This window comes from Euphorbia lathyris, chromosome 6 (genome assembly GCF_963576675.1).
Source record: "Euphorbia lathyris chromosome 6, ddEupLath1.1, whole genome shotgun sequence".
In the NCBI taxonomy this organism is placed as follows: domain Eukaryota; kingdom Viridiplantae; phylum Streptophyta; class Magnoliopsida; order Malpighiales; family Euphorbiaceae; genus Euphorbia; species Euphorbia lathyris.
This window is the reverse complement of record NC_088915.1, coordinates 87,635,688-87,651,544: the sequence shown is the minus strand read 5'-3', so window position 1 is coordinate 87,651,544 and position 15,857 is coordinate 87,635,688. Positions and strand designations below refer to the sequence as shown.

Genomic DNA, 15,857 nt, shown 5'->3' with positions numbered 1-15,857 from the left:
TACATACAGACGCGTTTTAAATCCATGACGCCCAATGTGTTATATTTAGAGCAAAATGGATGATATCTACCTGATGTTACGATCATGATGTTGCATATTGATATTAGGCTAAACAATATCATACGCATGACGTCATCACCACCCTTGTTACAACTTAGACCCACGCGTAACAAACCCAAATGACCTCGGCATGACAGAAACCCATTGATGCGGTCCAAACCCAAACAAGCGGCGACTCATCACCAATCACCAAAGGCTCCAAACCTCAACACATCAAATGGCCTTCTAGAATCCTACAAGATAAAAGATTCCTCTTAGGATCTGGAATCCTTAGATACAGAATCCTAAACTTGTAAGGATTCCTAAGAATGCGACAAACGTTAAACCTAACCATGCACTGTAAATATACAGGTATAGACATAAGGTTCGGTACGTTAACTACTATCTCTAAACTAGTCCATTCCATTCCATTCGATCATTGATCATAAACTGACTTAGACATCGGAGCAGGTTTGCCAGACTCCAACCCCGTCTGACTTGCTTATTGTTTTATACGCTCGGATACGACGTCATGGTCGAAACACGGGACCCATTTAGATAATAAGTTATCACATATTAAGCCTAACTACTATAACAAAAATATTTTTGTTATTATCCATTATTATTTTTATTTTTTTAAAAGAGCTTGTTTCATACTTTAAATTGAAATTGACTAGAAATGCTATAAGAGCAGGCCACATCCATTTATATGCATTAGGCCCAACTTACTGAAACCATTAGTGTGAACGTACGCAAGAAATAGACCGAAAGGATAACGGTGGAAGAACGAACTAAATTTTACGTTAGAAGGAGTGATTGAGGTATATTAGTAAGACGTGTTTTTAATATATTAAACACGTTTTTAAACCCTTAAGTAGAGGTGAATATATATATATATATATATATATATATATATATATATATAATCTGGTTACACGACACATAATTTTACTGTTTGGATTTAGCTTAGTAGATAATTTTTCGTTTTTGGATTAACACAAAATTGACGCACATTTTTGGGTGATGATGGTTGACATTCTGACTCAAAGATGACACAACATGATATGAATATTTAAAATTATTGTTTATATTCTCTCATATTTCTACATGTCGTCTTTATTAATAAAAATAAGGCGTAATACATCATTTGCCCTCTAAACTTGTCCGTAAAGTTTAATTGGCTCCCTGAACTTTTAAAATGTCTCGATAGCTCCCCGAACTTACATAAAATGTTCAGTTAGCTCCCTAAACTTGCGTAAAATGTAATCAATTAATCACTTGGTTGTAAAAAGTAAGTTAAATGCGAAAAATGTATTGCACGCGTCTTAAAAAAAGTAAAACAATCAAGATCGGGGTATTGCGGTTGTAATATTAGAGAATACAAGGTTTATAGTTGAGCAAGAAATAATTTCATTTTTACTCTATTCTTGAATTATATAATAACATTCTACGACACGTGGAATATATATTTCGTATTTAACTTACTTTTTTTCAACCGAATGATCGATTGATTACATTTTATGTAAGTTTAAAGGGCTAACTGAATATTTTATGCAAGTTCAGGGGACTATCGAGACACTTTGAAAGTTCAGGGGGTCAATCAAGCTTTTTGAAAAAGTTCAGGAGGCAAATGATGTATTAAGCCTATATATACTGATAGTGTCTAGTTTAAAAAGAAACACTGTAATGAGTCTAAATATATAAACGAGTCACTCAAGTGGGCCAGTTTTGTAATTTATTCTAGGCCTAGTGCTTCTCCAGCCCCCTTAACTTGTCCAAATTGGTCATTTCACTCCTCCAACTCATCAAATGTCATATTTACCCCCTTAACTCCATAAAAGTAGTATTTCTCACCCCTCACAATCCGTTATCGAGTCCTAAATTGATACATTTTTTAAACGTTAAACCTATATTTGTGTTATTTTGTACATGGAACCTAAATTGATACTTCATAAAAAACCATAGGCCTATTTTGGTACCTTATCCCTACATATAATGTATTTAACTTGTTTATATTAATGTTCTTGTTATTTGTATCTTTTATTTATTCTTTTTCTTTCCACATTTTTTGCTAGTTAAATTTTGATTATCTAATTATTGTAATACAATATTATTGTAATAAATACATGAAGGATCGATATAATTATCAAATTAAAACAAAATAAAAAGTTGATATTAAAAAAATATATTTTTATACTCATTTGAATAAGTCTTATTAATTTTGCATTATAAGGGGTAAGAAATACCATTTTTATGGAGTTAAGGGGTCAATAGGATCATAAGGGGTGAGAAATATCACTTTTATGGAGTTATGAGGGTAAATAGGACATTCGATGAGTTGTGGAGGGGTAAAATGACCAATTTGGATAAGTCAAGGGGTAAAAAATACCATTTTTATAGAGTTAAGAAAGTAAATAGGACATTTGATGAGTTGGAAGGATAAAATGACCAATTTGAACAAGTTAAGGGGTTGGAGGAGCATTAACCTTTATTCTACTATAAATAACGTTAAAATCAACATGTTGTTTTCATTTCAGTTTTCCAACTTTCACCCCCAACAAACTATTAATGTTACTAAATTTCAAGTCTTTCTGTAATTAATTAGGCCCAAATCCACTGATTAAAACCCAAAACAATTACATCAGACCCAATTCCCACTACCCATGATGAAACCAACTCTGCTACTGTTAATAAAAACGAAATCAATGTCCTAAACACAAAACTAATACATTTCAATGGCGAGGATTTGATTTCATGAACAGTTTTTCAATTCAATTCTCACGGTTAAGTAATTTTGAGGTTTACAGATTAGAAATTGGTTAGTGGGTCTTTTTACTACTCCATCTCTCTCTCTCTTTGTCTGTTGCAAATGATTCCAATTCTGGGTTTTGATTTTCTTTCCTCCATCATTTGATTAAAATGGAAAAGAAAATGTCAATTAAGAGTAGAGTAAGTGGCGGAGGAGGAGCTTCTATGCCTAGGAATTTGGCTCTTTTTCTCTGTCTTGGAAGCTTCTTTGCTGGATTGTTCTTCACTAACAGGTGTTCTTTTTATCTTTTATTACTGGGTTTTTGTTGCTTCTCTTTGAATTTACTTACTTTATAGTTGCTTCAATGTGCTTGTAATGATTATATGATGCAATTGAATCAAATGGGTGTTGATTAATCATCTGAAGATTGGTAATTTTTTGGTGTGGATGAACAATAGATTTTTTCCCCCTTTTTTCAATTTTTGACCTGACTTTTCCATTTTCGGGTTTAATCCCAAATGCAGTAATGATTTATGACTAATTTGATGTTCTTGTATGCAATTATTGAATTGAGGTTTTGTGGAGTTGAATGCAGCATTTTTTGGAGTTTTTTTAGCTATTTTGTCTCCACCGACACTATTGAAACTTTTGGAATAGATCATATAACCTGTAAGCTATGTTGCAAAGACACTTCTCTTTAGCAGCATTTCCGCATTTTGTGTCCATTTCCATTTCTGTTTGAAGGTTATGTTTTAGAAATAACGTTTTCGGTGCCCGTTTCCGTGTCCATGTCCGTTTCTATGTGTCAGAGATTAATTAATATGAGATATATGATTGGGCCTTAACTATCAGCTCGAGCTTTTAGTTCAATCGGTTTCTATGTGTCAGAGATTAATTAATATGAGATATTTGATTGGGTCTTAACTATCAGCTCGAGCTTTTAGTTCAATCGGTTCCATGTCTCTAGGACCAAACGTTCGAGGGTTCAAGTTTTGGCAACCTCATTAATTTGTGGAATTAAAAACACATGGCGGGATGGGTCTGTACAAGCCCATGGGGCATTTGCGTGTGGGGGTGTGCCTTAACTATTAGCTCGAGCTTTTAGTTCAATCGATTCCATGACATTATGTTTGTGTCCGTGACATTCTTGCTTTGTGTCACGGGGATAAACTTGGGGTACCCAAAGTGCCCGTGTGGTGGCCGGTGAATTAGGACGAATGACTTAAGCAAGTGCTCAATGTGCTTCTTTGCTGGATTGCTCTTCACTAACAGGTGGTTTTTTTTTTTTTTTTTTATTACTGGGTTTTTGTTGCTTCTCTCTGAATTTACTTACTTTATAGTTACTTCATTGTGGTTGCAATGATTATATGATGCAATTGAATCAAATGGGTGTTGATTAATCATCTAAAAATTGGTACTTTTTTGGTGATGATGAACCTTAGATTTTTCCCCCTTTTTTCAATTTTTAATCCCAATTGCAATGAACAGCAGTAATGTTTTATGGATAATTTGATGTTCTTCTCTGCAATTATTGAATTTTGAGGTTTTGTGGAGTTGAATGCTGCATTTTTAGGAGTTTTTTTAGCTATTTTGTTTCCACCGACACTATTGAAACTTTTGGAATAAGCTATGTTGCAAGGATACTTCTCTTTAGCAGTCTTTCCGCTGTCCGTATCATGTCTGCCTGCGTCCATTTTCGTTTGAAGGCTATTTTATGAAGGTTATGCTTTAGAAATAATGTTTCCCTTGTCTATGTCTGTGTCCGTGCAACATAGCATGTAATTATATACTATACATTCTTGAATTGTGTAACGGCGATAAACTTGGGCTAGCTAAAGTACCCGTGTGGTGCCGAGACTTTTCAAAGTTAACGGCCAGCCAACCGATACTGAGCGGATTTCTCCTTTATAAGTATTCTGTCAAGTCTACTTCGAGAGTATACCTGAATCTTAGTATATATGCAGAGTACGATCCTGTAAGATTCCCTTGTGTATAAAACCTCTGTCAGAGATTAATATAAGATGTACGATTGGGCCTTAACTATCAGCTCGAGCTTTTAGTTCAATTGGTTCCATGATATGGTATCAGAGCCTCTTGGACCAAACGGTCGAAGGTTTGAGTCCTGGCAACCTCATTAATTTGTGGAATTAAAAACTCATGGTGCAAGCCCAAGGGGTATTTGTGTGTGGGTGTGTGTCAGAGATTAATATATCATAGTCCCCCACGAATTAGGACGAATGACTTAAGCAAGTGCTCAATGTGCTTCTTTGTTGGATTGTTCTTCACTAACAGGTGTTTTTTTGTTTTTTATTACTGGGTTTTTGTTGCTTCTCTTTGAATTTACTTACTTTATAGTTGCTTCAATGTGATTGCAATGATTATTTGATGAGTTTGAATGAAATGGGTGTGGATTAACCATATAAAGATTGATACTTTTTTTGGTGTCGATGAACCTTAGATTTTTTCCCCTTTTTTTTCAATTTTTAATCCCAATTGCAATGAACAACAGTAATGTTTTATGGCTAATTTGATGTTCTTCTCTGCAATTATTGAATTGAGGTTTTGTGGAGTTGAATGATGCATTTTTAGGAGTTTCTTTAGCTATTTTGTTTCCACCGACACTATTTAAACTTTTGGAATAGATGATATAACCTGTAAGCCTCTTCTCATTAGGGTTTCCGCCTTTCATGTCCGTTTCCATTATGTTTTTCCGAGCTAATTTTTCTTAGAAATAATGTTTCCTGGTATCCGTTTCTGTTTCGTTTCCTGTTTCCATTTCTCCTTAGCCGCGTTTTGTGTCTGTGCGTGTCCCTATCATGTCCTTGTCCATTTTCGTTTGAAGGCTACTTTATGAAGTTTATGTTTTAGGAATAAGGTTTTCCGTGTCCATGTGCATTTTCGTTTGAAGGCTATTTTATGAAGGTTATGTTTTAGAAATAACGTTTCCCTTGTCCGTTTCCATGTGCACGTATGTTTCTATGTTTGTGTCCATGCAACATAGCTTGTAAGTATATATTCTACATTCTTGCATTGTGTCACGGGGATAAACTTGGGCTAGCTAAAGTCCCCGTGTGGTGCTGAGACTTTTCAAAGTTAACGGCCAGCCAACCGATACTGAGAGGATTTCTCCTTTACAAGTGGTTTCTCAAGTCCTACTTGGAGAGTATAGCCGCACCTAAGCATATATTCTGAATACTATCCCGTAAGATTCTCTTGTGTATAAAACCTCAATTCTTGTAGGTGTGGCACTTTGGCCTTGACGGCTCCATAGTGTCCATAGACATCCGCTTCTCTGCCCTTAGTTGTCGATGAATTAGGATGAATCACTTAAGCAAGTGTTCAATTCTCGTAGGTGCGGCATTATTGACCTGACGGCTCCATATAGTGACTTTACTGTTACTTCAATGTGCTTGTAATGATTATTTGATGCATTTGAATCAAATAGGTGTGGATTAACCATCTAAAGATTGATACTTTTCTTTGGTGTTGATGAACCATAGATTTCCCCCTTTTTTTCAAATTTTAACCTGACTTTTCCTTTTTCGGGTTTAATCCCAAATGCAGTAATGATTTATGACTAATTTGATGTTCTTGCAATTAGTGAATTGAGGTTTTGTGGAGTTGAATGCTGATTTTTAGGAGTTTTTTTGAGCTATTTTGTCTCCACCGACACTATTTAAACTTTTGGAATAGAAGCTATATATAACCTGTAAGCTATGTTGCACGGACACATTCTCTTTAGCAGCGCTTCCGCGTTTTGTGTCTGTGCCATGTCCGTATCGTGTGTCCATTTTCATTTGAAGGCTATTTTATGAAGTTTATGTTTTAGAAATAAGGTTTCCCTTGTCCGTTTCCGTGTGCATGTATGTTTCTATGTTTGTGTCCGTGCAACATAGCCTGTAAGTATATATTCTACGTTCTGCATTGTGGCACGGGGATGAACTTGGACTAGCTAAAGTCCCCGTGTGGTGCCGATACTTTTCAAAGTTAACGGCTAGTTAACCGATACTGAGTGGATTTCTCCTTTATAAGTATTCTGTCAAGTCCTACTTCGAGAGTATAGCTGAATATTAGTATATATGCTGGATACTATCCCGTAAGATTCCCTTGTGTATAAAACCTCAATCCTTGTAGGTGTTGCACTATGGCTCCGACGGCTCCATAGTTTCCATAGCCATTCCGCTTCTCTGCCCCCAAGGCAAGACGTCCACCTCTTAGTCCTCGATGAATTAGGATGAATCACTTAAGCAAGTGTTGAATCCTTGTAGATATGGCTCTATAGCGTCCTTAGGGTTCTTTCCGTGTGGAGACATTCCGCTTCTTTGCCCCAAGGCAAGATTGTCCGCCTCCCAGTCATCGATTAATTAGGACGAATCACTTAAGTGTTCAATCCTCGTAGATGCGGCACTATAGGTCCGTCGGCTCTATAGTGTCCTTAGGGTTCTTTCCTTGTGGAGACATCCCGCTTCTCTGCCCCAAGGCAAGAGGAATCCTCGTAGATGCAGCACTATAGGTCCGACAGCTCTCTAGTGTCCTTAGGGTTCTTTCCTTGTGGAGACATCCGGCTTCTCCACCCCAAGGCAAGGTGTCCGCCTCTACCTCTTAGTTCTCAATGAATTAGGATGAATCACTTAAGCAAATGCTCGATCCTCTTAGGTGCGGCAGTATGGGCCCGACGGCTCCAGAGTGTCCGTAATGTTCTTTTTCTATGGAGACATTCCACTTCCCTTCCCAAAGGCAAGATGTCCGCCTCTTAGTCCTCGATGAATTAGGATGAATTACTTAAGCATGTGTTGAATCCTTGTAGATGTGGCACTATGAGCCCAACAACTCTATAGTGTCCATAGGGTTTTTCCCTGTGGAGACATCCCGCTTCTCTACCCCAAGTCAAGATGCACGCCTCTTAGTGTTCGATGAATTAGGACGAATCACTTAAGCAAGTGCTCAATCCTCGTAGGTGCGGCACTATGGGCCCGACGGCTCCATAGTAGGTTCTTTTCTCGTGGAGACATCCCACTTCTTTGCCCCAAGGCAAGATGCCCATGCCCGCCTCTTAGTTCCCGATGAATTAGGATGAATTACTTAAGCAAGTGCTTAATCCTTGTAGGTGTGGCACTATGAACGCGACGGCTCCATAGTGTCCATAGGATTATTTTCCTATGGAGACATCCCGCTTCTTTGCTGCAAGGCAAGATGCTCGCCTCTTCATCCCGATAAATCCGGATGAATCACTTAAGCCACATGTCAATTCACTGGGCAAGAGGTGGTGGTGATCCTTACGTCGAAGAGTGGCTATACCTTATGGTAGTCCTTATACCAACTTGGGGTCTCGGCGACACTCTTTACTGAAGCATCCTCAAAGTGTTCTCTTTGCAGCCAATGATGTTCAAGTTGTCAGAAAATAGCTTTTCCGATTTCACCTATTCGATCATCTAAATTGATTTTCAAATCACTAAAAATACAAAGTTTCACCAATGCAATCATCTAAACTTCCTGTTGTTGCTTGCCATTACGGCTGAGCGTGGATCTCAGAGATTCTTGAACCGGACTGAATACCCGAAAAAAAAGATCCAGAATTGGATTGAACTGTTGACTTTTTCTATAGGACCGAACTGAATTGTACCGTTGACTTAGTTAGGTACAATTCTGGAGATTTTCAAATTCCTAATATTCTAGAACCGGACCAAATATCTGAAAATAAATAAATCCAGAACCGGATTGAACCGTTGACTTTTTCATTAGGACCGAACCGAATTGTACCGTTGACTTTAGCAGAGACAATTCTAGAGATTTTCAAATCACCGAATTGTACCGAACCGTACTCACCCCTGCTTCCCATAGTTTTCTCACCTATGCAATTTGACAGCAAAACGGTAAGTTCTGCATTTGCTTCTCTGCTGCTGTAAGTAAGCCGATTCATCCTATGTTTCGCCAGTGCTTGTTTGTCCCGAGATCACTTATTTTTATTTTGTTTTTGCACTGAACATTTAGTAAACTTCTGATAAATTGGTTAATGCTGCATTTTTTCAAGCTTGCAATTTCTTAACGTATTTGGAATCGCTTGCTTCTCGTACATGCCTATTGTATTAATTGAAATCATGTATCAGGATATGGACAGTGCCACAAGAGTCTGCAGATTGTAATCTGAAGCTCGTAAGTTTCTATCTGCCCGTTATTTAAGTAACAGAATAACATTAGGAGCCATATAGCTTCCTAATTAAGTAACATGAGAAATCTAACATGTACCCCATCCTCATAACCATACGGAGCGTAAAGCAAATATTCATGTGACCCAACATTGAATACAAGGCTCTGATAAGCCTTAAAAAACAAGGCCGCCTGGAGCGCTTAGGCGCTAAAAATCGAGAATTCGTTTTGATTTTTTCTGCCTTGGCCCCTTGGGCGTTTTTTGGCTACCTGGAAGCTGCATAGGGGCCGTTTGGGCGGCGATCAACACAAAAAACTTTTTTTTGTCATTATTATTTTGATTTTTTTGTTTTAATATAATTCATTTTTTAACATTGTCGCGTGGTTTTTGGTGAATTATGTTTATTATTTTCAGATAGCTTATTTTCATGATATGGTTGAAGACTTTAAGGACATTGTTTCACAGTTTTCGGTTAATTATATTACTTAGAGTAAATAATTTATTAGTCCCCCACTTTTTACCTAACACACTGTTTAGTCCTCTATTTTGGAAAACACATTATAAGAGCTATATGTTTTGCCAATATTAACCCTTTGGTCCTTTTATCTATTTTTTTAGACTTTTAACTGTTATATTTGGCATAAACAGATAGACAAACATGGTCATTTTATATTATATTGTAATATGACTATCCTGAAATCTAAGAAAAATAGATAAAAGGACCAAAGGGTTAATATTGGCAAAACATAGGGATCTTATAATATGTTTTTTAAAATAATGGGACTAAACAATGTGTTACGTAAAAAGGTGGGGACTAATAAATTATTTACCCTACTGCTACTTATAAACATTACTTTTTACTTGTTTTAGTTGTTTCAGTGGAGCCTTGGCGCAACAGTAAATGTTGTTGTCGTGTGACCAAGAGGTCACGGGTTCGAGTCTTAGGAGCGGCCTCTTGCCAAATAAATTGGCAGGGGAAGGCTTGCCCCAGTACACCCTTGTGGTGGGACCCCTCCCCGGACCCTCGCTCAGCGGGGACGCGTAGTGCGACCAGGCCGCCCTTTTTAGTTGTTTCAGTGATATTGTTGTTCAGATGTTTTTTTACAAGTTTTTAAGGATATATGTTACAAATATACATGTTTTGAATACTAAATCATTATATATTATTATTTTTAGATAGTATAATACATATTTTAATTGCATTTATATAAGAAAATACAAAATTACAAATCCGATTAATCCCCGATCCGTCCCAAGGGCCCTAACCGCCCGACTAGCGGCTAACGTTTCTTTCACAATTGTATGCATCTACCTATGCCTGTTATAGGCTTCTAATGAAGTGTTTGTTAAATTATTTTGCCAAATTGGCTTTTGCAGAAGATTTCTAGCCATAAACACGATTACAATCCACGGCAAGTATCAAAGGCTTTTAGTGAGACACTTCCTATAAATGAGAACCTCTTGATCTAAACAGGAAGTTACGTTGTTGTATACGGATTACAGGACACTAGATACCAAGATTTCGGCATTGGAGATGAAATTGGAAGCTGCTAAGGCCGCGCATTTATCTTTGTCGAATGAATCTCCTCCAACAAGAAGAAAATACTTTATGGTCATAGGAATTAATACAGCTTTTAGCAGCAGGAAGCGAAGAGACTCAGTTCGTGCGACTTGGATGCCCCAAGGCGAGAAAATGAAGAAACTGGAGGAAGAAAGGGGGATTATCATCCGCTTTGTCATTGGTCACAGGTGAGGTTTTTGTTGCCTCCCTCATGTTTTGTGTTGCTGTTGTTGATGATTTTATATTAGTAAAATTGAAACTGATGCAATGATATTTAGGGCTGTAAATGAGTCGAGCCGCTCATGAGCAGCTCGGCGTTCGGCTCGATAAAAGATCGACCGTTTTCGGCTCGATTTATAAACAGTCGAGCTTGAGCACGGCGAAACTCGGCTCGAAAACTAGCAAGCAGGCTAGTGCTCAAGCTCGGCTCAAAAACTCGTGAGCAGGCTCGAAAACTCGCGAGCATGCTCAATTATAAGTTCATCAACAAGCTCGATTATAATGTTTATGAACACGCTAGTGAGCAAGCTTGGCTCGTGTGTAAACTTTAGTTTCGTAGGTTTCAAAACTATGTAGTTTTGTGTTAAAGAAATTTCAAATGAATAGAATTAACGAGTTGCTCGCAAGCAAGCTCGCGAGCAGCTCACGAACAGGATGTTGAGCTCGAGCTCGTCAATTTTCTAACGAGTCGAGCATGAGCAGGCTAGAGCTCGGCTTGGCTCGGCTCGGTTACAACCCTAATGATATTAGTGAAAACATTTCATGAAACAAATGCTAATTTAGGGACGAAATATGCTGTTTGCACAATAGCTTGTTGAATGTGATTCTAAGTGCATGTTCGGTTCTCCTTTTTGTAGCTCTTTTTTTTCACTCCAAATAGTAGATATAAAATGTTCAGATAGGATTGAAAAACGGCTGCTGATAGCTCTTTTGGAAAGAAAATTAGCAATAATAACAACAGCTACCGAATAACATACTAAAAAACGATCTATTAGATGAGGCATACCGACTTAAAGTTGATTTATTTGTATGCATCATATGATGCAGTTCATTATGCACATATTACTGTAGCTTTTCGCTTTAGGATTGACATTATCGTATGTTGCACGGAAATGGACACAAAAACGGAAATGGAAACGGATACCGGGAAACATTATTTCTAAAAAACATAGGAAACGTATACGTGTAAATATTAAAAATATAGGGATATATTTATAAATACTAAAAGTATAATAGTAAAAGAATTGGCTGAATACATCAAAAGCCCTCTGAACTTGTCTAAAAAGATTGGTGTCTCGTTAGCCCCCTAAACTTGCTTAAACGGTCATGATTAAGTCCTTAAATCTACAAAGACGTCATAAAAAGTTACAAAATAAAAAGTTAATTTGTTTTAAAGACTTAAAATCACGAATTGCAATGTAGGTCACTTTAAACAAGTTCAGGGGGCAAATGGATCACTATAAGCAAGTTCAGGGGCCAATAGGTTATTTTAAACAAATTCAGGTGGCCAATAGGTTATTTTAAACAAATTGAGGGGGCTAATGAGACACTATGTAAGTTGAGGGGCCAATCAATCTTTTTGGACAAGTTCAGGGGCTTTTGATGTATTAAGCCAAAAAAAATTTGTATTTATACTCTACGGACGATGACAATGGTGAGCGGGAAATAGAAATAATTAGAAATTGAGGAATAGATTTTATTATCAATGAAGAAGTTACAGCGAAATAAGAAGTCTCAATTAGCTAGAATCATAGTTGGAATTGGAATTGGATCGTGTTTGCCGGCGGAAACAGTTTCCTAAACCAGAAACGAGTTTCCTATTTTCAATATTTACTGAAATGTGCCCGGAAACGTGTTGTACTGGTTTCCAGGAGTTTCCTTTTCTGAAACGGACACAAAATGCGGAAACGCTACTCAAACGGAGTTTCCTTGCAACATAGATGAAATTTATTTCAACGGAGCTTGCATTCAGTTAGTTCTCACATTACAGAAAACAGTAAACACCGTAATCTTGTAGCATATTTCCATGGATTTATAACCTTATCAATCCCATTTTCGTCTGAAGTTCAACAGCTGGTGGCATTCTCGACAAAGCTATCGAAGCAGAGGAAATGGCACACGGGGATTTCTTGAGGCTTGTAATCTTCTTAACCTTTCGCTTCTATTTATTCGAATAACCTCCTAGTCTTTCAATTTGGATTTACATTTTGACTGTGTAAAGATACGTGGGTAAATTACATACATGGTGTACAACTTTTGCGCTATTTCACACTTTGGTGTACGACCTTCAAATTTGCACACAAGACTGTACTAACCTTTTGGTGATCTCTCACTAAAGTGTACAGCCGGTAATTATGACTGGTCAACGCGCCACGTCAGCAAGTTGACCTCTCTAAAAGTCAAAATTGTTGACGTGGCGCGTTGACTTCACGTTGACCGGTCATACTTACCTGCATTACACTCTAGTGGGAGGTACAGATTTATCTGCAAAATTGAAGGTTGTACCACAAACTGTGAAATAAGATAGATTATACACTACGTATGTAATTTACCCGAAGATATGTTGAAAGAAAATATCATCAGTTTCGGTTTTTTGTTCTATGTGAGCAGCAACAACACGTTGAAGGCTACATGGAATTATCAGCCAAGACGAAGGCATATTTTACTACTGCGTTCGATTTATGGGATGCTGAATTTTATGTTAAAGTCGATGACGATGTTCATGTGAACTTAGGTAAACGAATCGATGATTATGTTAATGTTCATTATAGGTAAAATGCTGAAAGAGTATGTCCTTATTCATTAAGCAACCGCATTTGTGCTGAAATACTCGTGTCTTACAAGTCTAAATGCTCAAATTGACCACAGCAACACTTGGAACGGCTCTTGCGGGACATCGTATGAAACCACGAGTTTATATCGGCTGCATGAAGTCCGGTCCTGTACTTGCTAGAAAGTACGCTCAGCTGGTTTTTTTTTTTCTTTTGAGCTCGGTTTTAGGAGTAAATTACACCAATGGTACCTGAACTTTACATAGTTCACACTTTGGTACCTAAATTACATTTTGTCCTAAAAATATACCTTAAGTAACGATGACCGGACAATTTAGTATATTTTACCGATCAATGACGGGTCAATGCGAGTTTGGCGAGTAAATTATACTAATGGTACCTGAACTTTACCTTAATTCACACTTTGGTACCTAGATTCATTTTTTCCAAAAAATACACCTCAAGTAAAAATGACTCAACAATTTAGTACATTTGAACGATCAGTAACCGGTAAACTCGAGTTTGACCATTTTACATTAAAAATTGAGACCCATCATATACTGAGTTAACATAAAATTACAATACTACCATTTAACTAAAGGGCAGTATTTTAATTTTATGTTAACTGAGTGTATGGTGAGTTCCAATGTTTAGTTTAAAATGCTCAAACTCACGGTGACCAATCATTAACCGATCAAATTTGCTAAATTGTTCAGTCGCCTTTACTTTACTTATATTTTGAGTACAAAATAAAATCCAGGTACCAAAGTATGAATTGTGGTAAAGTTTAGGTGCATTGATGTAATTAACTCGTAAAACTCGCGTTGACCGGTCATTGACCGGTAAAATATACTAAATTGTCCGTTCATCGTTACTTCAGGTATATTTTTTGGACAAAATGTAATCTAGGTACCTAAGTGTGAACTAGGGTAAAGTTCAGGTACCATTGGTGTAATTTACCCCGGTTTTGTTCGTTATTATGTATTATTATCTTACTTTTGAATGAAATAGAGGAGTGAAATATCATGAACCAGAGTTTTGGAAGTTTGGAGAGGCCGGAAATAAGTATTTCCGTCACGCTACAGGACAACTTTACGCCATATCGAAGGATTTGGCAACCTACATATCAATAAATCAGTAAGTTTCGAGCCTTCTATTGAATGAAATTGCAAATTAACCTTTTTTTTTTTCTTTCTAATTTGATCTTATTGCGCTTATCTTAGACATGTACTTCATAAATTTGCAAATGAAGATGTTTCTATTGGATCTTGGTTAATTGGATTAGACGTGGAGCATATCGATGATAGAAGATTATGTTGCGGTACCCCGCCAGGTACGTCCGGTTTAAGTCCTAATACTATTTAGCGGCTCAAACGTTTTGGTCGAAAATCGAGTCCTGATACTATTTGTCTGTATAACAAGTCATGTGCTGCATACTGAAATCACATAGTTAAGCTTATGTTGCGGTACCCGGCCAGGTGAATTCGGAATGCGTCGTGTGCTGCAGACATGAACTTTAACGTAAGACACGAACATATAACCTTCTTGCGATACTTAGTTTTGGTTATTGTCCAAACTCAGGCTATGATCTGCTTATACAGACATGTATCGATCCTATCCGGGAGGAATCACATTCCTCGACTCAATGGACCGTCCCCTTTTTCCAGCCCGAAATAGTATAGATTGTTATCGATACCTAACATCTTGATACGTGAGTGAATTTGGAATTTTTTGTATTAGACTGCGGGTTTCATACAGACAAATAGTATCAGGATTCGATTTTCGACCAAAACGTTTGAGCCTAAACGGCTACTAGTCAGATAGAGTCCGATGGCATTGACACCAATGTTGCTGTAATTTGCGCGTGCAGATTGCGAGTGGAAGGCTCAGCTAGGCAACGTCTGTGTGGCTTCTTTCGATTGGAAATGCAGCGGGGTTTGCAAGTCCGTCGAGAGGATGATGGAAGTCCACGAGCGCTGCGGTGAAGACAAGAATGCTTTATGGTCTTCAAGCTTATGGTAGAGATTAGATTGATTCGTTCGTCGTATTTTTTGGCTTCCGTACCGAGGAAGATAAATGAATAAGGTTGAGGTATAGATGTCCTGTGGATTCATGGGATAAAATGTATGTAATATCAGTTTATAATAAGATCATACAATAGAGAAAAAAAAATAAGAAAAAGGGTATAGAAAGAGAGGGAGGGAGTAAAATGCAATTTTTTGAACTGTTGGAGGATCAAAAAATTATGGTCCTAAACATAATAAATTGTAATTCTTTAGCTTATAAACACTTCTTGTTAATTCATACTGTAAATCAAATCACTAATATGCCTTACTAAATTTCAAAACGAACATAAAAGTTACTCAATTTTACACTTTTTAATATTATGACTACTAAATTTCAATTAACACATCAAAAGTATCATTTATGACATCAAAATTCATATTGTGAAAATGGGGTAAATTACACCCATGGCCACTGAACTTTACCCATTTTAACATTGCGGCCGCTGAACTTAAATTCTTAATAGTATGGCTACTGAATTTTACGCTTTTTAACACCGATGGTCACTCGACACTTCAAAACGAC

At 37.2% G+C, this 15,857-nt stretch overlaps 1 protein-coding gene across 1 annotated transcript; it reads left to right on the top strand.

Moving 5' to 3' along the window:
• Positions 1–2,656: 2,656 nt before the first annotated feature.
• LOC136233416 (probable beta-1,3-galactosyltransferase 2) lies at positions 2,657–15,593 on the top strand. The gene is made up of 10 exons (XM_066023063.1): positions 2,657–3,080; positions 8,896–8,941; positions 10,314–10,348; positions 10,440–10,685; positions 12,563–12,635; positions 13,108–13,231; positions 13,366–13,453; positions 14,280–14,405; positions 14,492–14,601; positions 15,139–15,593. Exons 1-10 carry the CDS (start codon positions 2,959–2,961, stop codon positions 15,288–15,290), a joined length of 1,122 nt encoding a protein of 373 aa, XP_065879135.1. The 5' UTR covers positions 2,657–2,958; the 3' UTR covers positions 15,291–15,593.
• Positions 15,594–15,857: the final 264 nt, after the last annotated feature.